This window comes from Lepisma saccharinum, chromosome 28, assembly GCF_977018435.1.
Source record: "Lepisma saccharinum chromosome 28, izLepSacc3.1, whole genome shotgun sequence".
NCBI lineage: Eukaryota > Metazoa > Arthropoda > Insecta > Zygentoma > Lepismatidae > Lepisma > Lepisma saccharinum.
The window spans coordinates 26,949,493-26,959,016 of NC_139256.1; the positions used below are offsets into that span (position 1 = coordinate 26,949,493).

The window sequence follows — 9,524 nt, forward strand, 5'->3', positions numbered from 1 at the left end:
ACGCTGTGTCCGATATTGGCTCAACGTTTTCAAGTAAAACAAAAGATTGAAATAATATATAATGACATGCCCTCTTATGTCCTGTGGTCATATCCCCTTGCGATATTCCTGGGCACTCCACTGTCCAGTATAATTTCAAATGCGACTATCCCTTTCATCCTTTGATCTTCATTATAGTTTATACATTACATCCACACGTAAACAATATCCTCCCCGATGGCGTAGTCGTAACGAATACGCCTTGTAATAAAGGGGTTCCGGCTTCGAGACCCGGTGGAGGCACATAGTGGTTTAAACTGTAGGTCCAATCCCGATTAGCCTGTCTGTGCATAACGTGGACTTGAAGGAAACGCTCAAAACTCAAATACACACACATAAACAAATAAACACGAGATTACAACTAATTGTTGTAAACAGTGGTGAAAACCAAATTTCCACATAAGATAATTGAAAATGGACCTACAGATTAAAGTGAAATCAAAATCTGTCTGCTGTGCCATCATTGGGAATGAAATTTGGACTATGGGAACCTTGTTAGCCTACTGGCATATCTGAAAACGAAACTCCAGCATCGACTTCGTGGCTGAATGATTAGCACAGTGCGCTACGACGCCAGGGATCCCGGCGTCCTTCATCAATTCCATCATTTCATCACACATCCTCATCTTCACGATTAGCCAAAAGTGGAAGAAATACGAAGTAGAATAAGCGGAATGAATAAAAAAGAAACTCCAATACGCCTGTCATACGACTCTTTGCACAATTTGCACACAGGTTTCCTTGATGAGATATGAAGCATCATGAAACTGTGACAGACGAAGATGGTCATGTAACCTAATATGGTGGACAGTGACCACCAATAGACTTCTGGCGTGTAAGGTTGAGCCTCGGGCTGACACATAATTTTCACTGACTTTCAGTTACTGAACAGTTGCACTATAATCTTTCAATTATGCAATTTTTCGTATGCAAATGGAATTTATTTTTAACTCTTACATTCATCAATGAGTGCAGCAATTTCTTTTCCTTTCAAATATATACGTACTAAAATATTCATACTACACAGATTGTAGTTTTACTAATCAGCTGTTACGTTAAAAGAACCTAAAGAGAAACAGCACCTAAATGCAGTCAGTGTCTTTCCGATGGGGAAGTGACAACGTCATCAACTCGTTATACAGGAGTCCGAATCCCACTCTAAACTGTAGACCCAATCCCGATTAGCCTATCCGTGCATAAAACAGACTTGCAACAAATATTTATATGCCTGGATCCAATCATATAAGTAGCTTAATGCTTGTAATTGGTGTAAGTAAGAATAATATTACAATTCCTGTGTTTTTGGTTATCATAAGTTTATTATGACAATATATCGACACATGTTATTTTCAATAACAATAGCATATCAAAAGAGTAAAGTAAAAATGACATGGTTTAATATGTAAAAAAGCCCTTTTGCATGGCTAACAATAAATTAATTAGAAAATTCCTGTTAAAAGCATAAACATTTTTTTAATCTTGTAAATATTTCTTCCAAATTAAATTATCACGTTTTGATCTTAAAAGTAACATGGAAAACATTTCTTTACTTGTTTGTAACACTGTGAATACTATTTTGAGTTCCGAGCTTACTGTTGTTTGAAGAAATGCTTACAGTCCATCCAAATTATTGAATCGAAAATTGTGTATGGATTCTCATGAGTAATTGTTTCAATTTACAGAATTTTTGAATTCTTCTTCCATAACATTGAAAATTGAACTGGAAATAATTTATGGCATTTTATGAGCAGTTCCATCAGTGACGTCACTGCTACATTATATGGGACTCCTCTTCTTGGATTGAATCCCGGTTAAGTGATTTTCATAGTCTTTAAAAACACAAGTGAGTAAGCAGTAAGGGTCACTGTCCACATGTTTCTTAATCCAGGACGAGACGCTTTCGTTCAATTTCTTAATGTTGGCGAGATATTCTGCGTCTTCGTCATTGGTGTCAGCATTTGTTCCGTCACCTGTGGCTGCAGTCGGCTTGGGATCAGCGGTATAAGAGTGCGTGTCCAAAGATTCAACATCGCTCCTTGGTTTCTCATTATTCGCCAAACCGAAACCTATCGACGACGTGTAATCAATAGAATCGTTGCCGCTTGCTGGTATTATTGCATATCCAATCGAACCAAAACGCAATACTGTAGGCTTGGCAGTGTTGCATGTATCTTTTGAACTCCCAGCTTTCTTCTCGTTATCGCCGAAGTTCCAACTCATGAATTTGAAACTTTGTGTGTCGGTAGTTTCACCTTCATTTTCTGGCATCGTGTTAATCGGAAATCCTAAAACATTCTTTGTTGAGGACGGAATTAGAACCACACTGCTAGTTGGATTTGTGGCACTTTTATTAGAAGCGAATGGTACTTGAGTGGGCTTTAAAGCACTGCTCGGAGAATTATAAGTCCAAGCAATTGATTCCCCAGCTATTTCCTTTTCTTTGCCTTTGTTCTGATTTGGAAGACTGAAGCTTTGTGTGCCTTTATTTTGACCTGCGTTAGATGACATCATGCTATAAGGAAAGATTGTTGAAGACTGAATTCGATTCACACTACTAGTAGAATTTGTGGCACTGCTATTAGAACTGAAAGTTACTTGTGGGGGCTTTAAAGCACTGCTCGGAGAATTAAAAGTCCAAGCAATTGATTTCCCAGCTATTTCCTTTTCTTCGCCTTTGTTCTGATTTGGATGACTGAAGCTTTGTGTGCCTGTGGTTTGACCTGCGTTAGCTGATATCAAGTTATTCGAAAAGATTGTTGAAGACTGAATTGGACCCACACTGCTAGTTGAATTCGTGGCACTCTTATTAGAACTGAAAGGTACTTGAGTGGCGTTTAAAGCATTGTTTGGAAAAGTTGAAATTGGATCAATTGATTTCCCAGCCATTTCCTTCTGGTTCTGATTTGTTACGCTGAAGCTTTGTGTGCCCATAGTTTGTGCTGCATTAGTTGAATTCATATTATTTGGAAGACTAAAGCCTTTCATACTCGAGGATTGAATTAGGTTGTTCTTGTTAGCTTCGCTTTCATTACTGACAGTAGAACCTAAAGGTACTAGTGTTGAATTTATACCATTGGTTGTGGAAATCAAATTCGGCCCTTTTGAACTACCAGCCATTTCCTTCTCTTCGCCGCTCTTCTCTTTTGGAAAAAATAAGCTTGGAGCCCCTGTTGTTCCAGCTATGTTAGTTGATAGCATAGCAGTACTCGTTGATCCGAAGGGTGTTACTGGAATGGCACTCGGAGTACTTGCTGTATTTGCTGGTAGCATGAGAGTATTCGCTGACCCGAAGGGTGTTACTGGAATAGCACTCGGTGTACTTGCTCTGTTTGCTGGTAGCATGAGAGTATTCGTTGACCCAAAGGGTGTTACTGGAAAGGCAGTCGGAGTACTTGCTGTGTTTGCTGGTGGCATGAGAGCATTCGTTGACCCAAAGGGTGTTACTGGAAAGGCAGTCGGAGTACTTGCTGTGTTTGCTGGTGGCATGAGAGCATTCGTTGACCCAAAGGGTGTTACTGGAAAGGCACTCGGAGTACTTGCTGTGTTTGCTGGTAGCATGGGAGTATTCGTTGACCCGAAGGGTGTTACTGGTAGAGTTGTAGCACTGTTTGTGAAATTTGAATTAAAATCATTGGTCCCAGCGTCAATATCCATCGCTTCGTTATGATTTAAGAAGTTGAAGCTCCCAGTGCTAAATTTGTTCGCTGTTGACTCTGCACTACTTCCAAAACCGATAGATGATACCCCGGACCTCAGAGAACTACTTGTGAAATTCTCTACGCTTTTTTTCAAGCTTGAAATTGATTTACTCTGAAAACCGAAACCTGTCGAAGTCTTGGACTCAAAGCGACTCTCACTGCTAGTTCTCCTAGATGAAAACATTGCATTATTCGTAGAACTCAAAGATAGTGTTGTGGACTTCGCAGTACTGCTTGTGTAACTACATTCACTTGTGCCCGCATCGACGTCCATCGCATCATCGTTGTTCTGGTTAAAGGGATTGAAGATTGCTGCAGGTGCAAAAGGACTTGCGTTAGTTGGCTTTAAGGCCGATTGAAATGGATTAACGTAGGTCTTTGCTGGTGTTACTGCGGGCTTTGTAAGTGTGCTTTTGTAATTAAGACCAAAATATTTTTGCTTGACTGTCGAATTCGAATATGATATGGGACTGCTGTTTCCAGTGGTTTGTGCTCGTATTGTGAGGCTAGCGGTAAACCTGACAGATCTTACTTCTGACTTTACTCTGTTGCTTGTCAAACTAAAATTCTGATTTGAGCTCCCCGTTTTTACTACAATATTTCCGGCGTTGTTCTGGTTTACGCTGTTGAAAGGGCCGTGAGTGGTTGCTTGGCTGTTTCCCAGCATGACACTGAAAGACGTCTGGCTTGTCACCTGTAGGAAAGTAACAATGAAAGTAAGTCTAGTTACGCATATTAACCATAGCTGGACCAGGAGTAGCATAAATTGCCACATGTGAAGTTATTTTCCTGGTACTCGAGAATCCCTTGAGTAAGGAAAATGCAAACAATAGTCATTGTTATTTCATATATGTACAACGCATAATCTATGGATCACTCAAATAATCACTTTTACTTAATTATTTGAGATCATATATTTTTGGTTGGCTCAAAGTGCCACTCTTGATCCAATGTGATAAAACTATTTCTTGTTGTAATAACATTGTGATTATATACCTGCAAAACATACGTTAATTGTCTTTCAATAAATTTCAATAAACTATTAACTCCTGCTAGTCCAAAATAAATAACTAAGTGGGAAATACATGAGCACAAAGTACCACCCTTGGTCCAATATGGAAGTGATTAGCTATATCTTGGATCTGGTAGGCGTTGATAGATTTTTATCGTACAAGATGATCGACAAAACTTTCGATAAATTTACTGATCGAATGTTTATACCATTTTCCTGAAAATTAATTTATACGTCAGCCATTTTTACATATGTTGCTATTAATATAAAATATTTTTTTTGTTTTCCGTTCTTTATTTATATTTTTAATGCATATTTTTTCTGGCACAGAATCCAATACAAAAGTGGTTACATACAACGATTAATGGAGTGTATGTATATACCATTCAATGTTTTATATTACAATGTTGAATTACTGTGATTATCCTAAATTTTATATTCGAACTTTTCCTATCAACTGTTTGTATTAGCTACCCCATGCAAATTGAAAAAAAAAACATGGAAGACATATAGAGGGGCATTCACAACCTCAGTATGAGTGATGTGATGAACATCACGCTCCTATTACCTTTCCCCAACAGCGTTGTCCCCAGACACCCATTTATTATAGGCTAGGAGAACCCCAAAGCCTATAGCTGGCCCCCGTGGCGAAGTGGTTAGCACACCGCACTACGGCGCTAAGGGTTCCGGGTTCGAATCCCGCCCTGGGCATGGGTGTTATTTGTGAGTGTTCCTCCATCAATTTCATCATATCATCACTCATCCCCATCTCTGCGATTAGTCAAAAGTAGCAGAAAAGCGAAGTAAAATAAACCAAATCAATCCAAAGCCGATATTATACCCAGGCTTTGTAGGTACGTCTCTTTCTCTCCATTTCGGACATCCAAAAAGCCATGGCGAGTGCATTAAACACTAAATTTCAAAGAGCTGCTTCTACAGAGGCATACAGAAGTTGTGGAATCAGTGTGGTTAAACTGGATTTATGTCGAAGGTACAACAGAAGTGCCATTTCGCTCACGCAAATAAATGCTTTCTATAAAGCCACTCCTAAAGCTTAGTAAACGCACTGTTTATTCTCCTATTTGAGGAAGCTTTGACGCTTGCACTAGACAACGCTGCACTGAGAACTTTGCCACATCGTGAACCAGCGATTCTCGTCAGGGTTGTTAGAGGTCCAGGAATTTTAAATAAATTCAATTCCGGTCCAGGAGAGAAAATCAGCAAGTGTAAATGGGACCTAGACAGTAAAGAACCTTTTTATGTTTAAAGAATTTAAATACGGTCCAAGAACCTTTCTTTTCGGATCATTTTTAATGTGGTCCAAGTTCCGTATTGAAATTAAACAAACGCTACTTGAACCGATTTTAAATTGTGCGAGAAAAAAGTTTCCGGTCCTGTTCTAGAACCCATTAGAATTAATGGGTTTATTGACCTTTAACAACACTGATTCTTGGCCTTGTCTTCCTTTGCCTTTTCCATAGACGGCAGCGATGCACTTCTGCTATTTTGTGTAATGCTATAGGTAAGAAATACAAAAAATAGCAATACCACCTGTTGAAGTATGAGGAACTTACAGTGTTTTCTTGATCAATAATCCGTCTCTTTGCAACCCTCATTGGTCTCGCCTCCAGAATTGAAGGATGTGCTTGCCGAAAAGTGCCCGCAACGTCTGCTAGTTCCATGTTTTCACAGTTGTCACCATTCATCTTCGTACTATTTCTCGTCTAGAACAATAAAATTGAACATAAAATAATATAAAGCTAACGCTGAGATGTGCTAAGGGGGTCATAGAATATGTTTTGCTCCTTTAGTGCCTAAGCTTCTTTATTTTGATCATCACTTAAATACGCTTCTATCTCAGAAGCTAAGAGTATATAGGTGTGCGGAATCTCGAAAAGTCGATTTTTTGGGATCTCGAATATTCGGTAAATTCCAATCGTTTATTTAAATGGCAAATTCTTCACGTTGTCTTCACTACAAGTAATTGAAATTTCTGGAAATTGGTAGTTTTTATTCCAGAACAATCACCTGAGGGGGAAATAATCTGTAGAAATTGAGATTTCACAATGTCGGGAAAATTGGAACATTGAAATTTGAAGGGTGGGGCCTAGTAACAGTGTTGATTTAGGGCTTAGCGAAGTGAGATCGAAGGAGTCAATTAACCGCCCCCCAGTGAAATTTGATATTGTGCCTTTTATTTATAAAACAGAACAAAGGTTATTATTTATGGCGACAAAGAAATAGCAGTTTCATGGAAGCCGAGGAGAACGCAGTTGGGGAGGATGGTATCCCATGTACTTAACGCATTCCTGCAGCTCAATGTTAAAACATAGTAGCACGCATCCCCCCCCCCCTCCCAATACCGCTGGTCAGAAGATTCAAGGAATGGTCCCATACCTAACAATTTTCACATCGAGTATTCAATTTACAGGAAAATTTAGAAGAAATATCCTAATTCCCAACATAATTGGCTTTGTAAATGAAATATTTTTGTTCGATAGATGCAGATTAAACATGTAGTCAAAAGGTAAATAATATGGTGTACGGTGTGTATCGCTTGAAATTTGATTAACTGAAAGAAAAAGTAACTCTTAACTCTTGTTCTTCCTAATATGTTGTGGAAGGGTCTTTCAAAATAACAGTAACAAGAACAACTAAGAGAATCCATGTTATGGTTATTACTTAATTACTTTCTCCTGCCAATATTTTTTGCCTAATTATTATGCTCATGAAGGAGGTAGTGTATAAATTCACAACAATGAACCTATATGATTACATCAAGAACACTGAGCTCTTTACTGAAGCAGTTATCTTGAAATGAGATATGATGATGATGTTTTTGGAGTGACTACCTTGAGATTATTAACGTTGCGTTATGTGGGAGCAGTATATGTCGATAGCATTGCAGTCTTTGTCACTTTTGTCTTTCAACTAGTAAAAACTGTTCGGAGACTTATAGTCATTATCATGTTACACACTTTTCTGTATTACTACAGTAGAGTCATTCCATGGCAAATCAACACAGATATGTGCAATATCCAACCTGACCATCTCCGATTTTCATGACATTTGTGGAGTTGAACTATGATTGGAACTTAGTAACTCTGATAATTTTGAGTCTCGTGCGTCTTGTAATTGTGAGTTATTCAAGGTCAAAGTTCGCATAAATTGCCCTTTTTGAGCCCGCTTAGCTGTACTAAATGTTCTGTAACTCCGCCCCTATTTTGTCTAGGAAGCTCATATAAAGCTTATTGTACAGGGAATTGATCAATCTTTACAGTGATATATAACAAGCCCACCTTTGGATAAAAATATAATTTTGTCACGTGACCTTAACCTTTGACCTTGAATATCTCAAAACATGTCATCACCAAAAATCGTGAAAAGAATATATTTGGTCCCTCATGCCATACTCTAAAACATATCAAAAAATTATTCTGGGACTGCAATGGGATCAGAAGGTACAAAATAATATGTGTAACTATGTGACTGATAAAAGCCTCATTACATGAACTATGACGAGTCAAAAGTCCCTTAACACACCCTACAAAATGTAAAGGAGTTATCCTGGTCATGAAAGAAATAGGTTAGGCACAGGGAGATCCCTAGCTGTGTGTATCAAGCGCAGGTCCGGCCTATTGTTGACCGCCATATTGAATTCAACGCAAACATTTCAAAGGAAAGGGGGTGATGTGATATATGAAATCAGGCTAGACGTATGAGACTCAAAATTTTCATAGTACTAAGTTCCATACATAGTTTCAATTCCCCAAATTTCATGAAAATCGGGGTTGGTCAGGTTGTCGGCTGTGTTGATTTCATATGGAATGACTCAGTAGCTTTCCTTTCACAACTGTGTACAAATAACGTACACATATTTTTACATTAATCACAGTAACTAATAAATAATGTACTATGGAGAAATATGACACGAACAAACATCGGTGGAAAATAGTTCTCGGACTAGGTTTCACAAATATGCTTATCTGAATTAAATTGTTCGTTGGAAATGCTACAATAAATGTTTCTTCACAGGTCTAAGTCCAAGCACAAGTTTCAGGTGTTTTATAGTCATTTATTATATTCCGGCACAATTAATTGGTAGACGAATGTTATTTTCTTAATATCATAAATCTGGTTTGTTTGGAGTATGAACTTACAGACACAAGAAGTATTTCTTTACTTACGCTTCTCACGTAGACAGAAACTGGAATTTAACGTTCAGTGTAAACTTTCATATCCCAAAACACTTTACAAATATAAATTATAGGTTATGTTTCGGCTTCAACATTCTGCAGAGAAATTATTTGAACTGGAGGTCGTAACACAGACAAAATTAATACCACAGATCTGTGCAGCCCTGGCCCAAAACCATGGTAACGGTTGAAGTTTTTGCGTTAGATGACGTGTTACCGGCCAATTGAATGCATCACTTCAATGTGAAGTCACGTGAAATGACAAAACGACAGTGTTGCAGTATGCAGATACAGATATTAAACACCAGAACAAGAACAATGTCTAGATGAGGATGTGTACTACAGGCTATGGAAAAGGAGATGCGATAACCACTAACGCCGTCAAACGGTTGGGCGGGAACTTTACGTCACATACCATGAAGAAGTAATATGATCTAAGCTGATTATGTCCTTTGCGATTAGTCCACTCAGAATTAGTTCACTTCATCAAATGATTTACTAAATGTCATCAATTTACATTGTCGAATTCATTATTTGAGTTGTTTTTCTTTTATTTAGGTACAACATCTTCACCGAAGA

At 38.2% G+C, this 9,524-nt stretch overlaps 1 protein-coding gene across 1 annotated transcript; it reads right to left on the bottom strand.

The window, feature by feature from the left end:
• Nucleotides 1–1,349: 1,349 nt before the first annotated feature.
• Nucleotides 1,350–9,106, bottom strand: LOC145981084 (uncharacterized). The gene is made up of 3 exons (XM_083114219.1): nt 8,937–9,106; nt 6,324–6,473; nt 1,350–4,431 (listed from the first exon to the last, which is right to left on the bottom strand). The coding sequence occupies exons 2-3, from the start codon at nt 6,453–6,455 to the stop codon at nt 1,816–1,818; spliced, it is 2,748 nt and encodes a 915-aa protein (XP_082970345.1). The 5' UTR covers nt 6,456–6,473; nt 8,937–9,106; the 3' UTR covers nt 1,350–1,815.
• Nucleotides 9,107–9,524: the final 418 nt, after the last annotated feature.

Excerpts from the sequence above, each read along its gene's own strand:
- LOC145981084 (XM_083114219.1), bottom strand. The coding sequence starts at position 6,455 with ATGAATGGTGACAACTGTGAAAACATGGAACTAGCAGACGTTGCGGGC. Across the intron at positions 4,432-6,323 it reads TTATTGATCAAGAAAACACT|GTGACAAGCCAGACGTCTTT; the intron begins GTAAGTTCCTCA and ends ACTTTCCTACAG.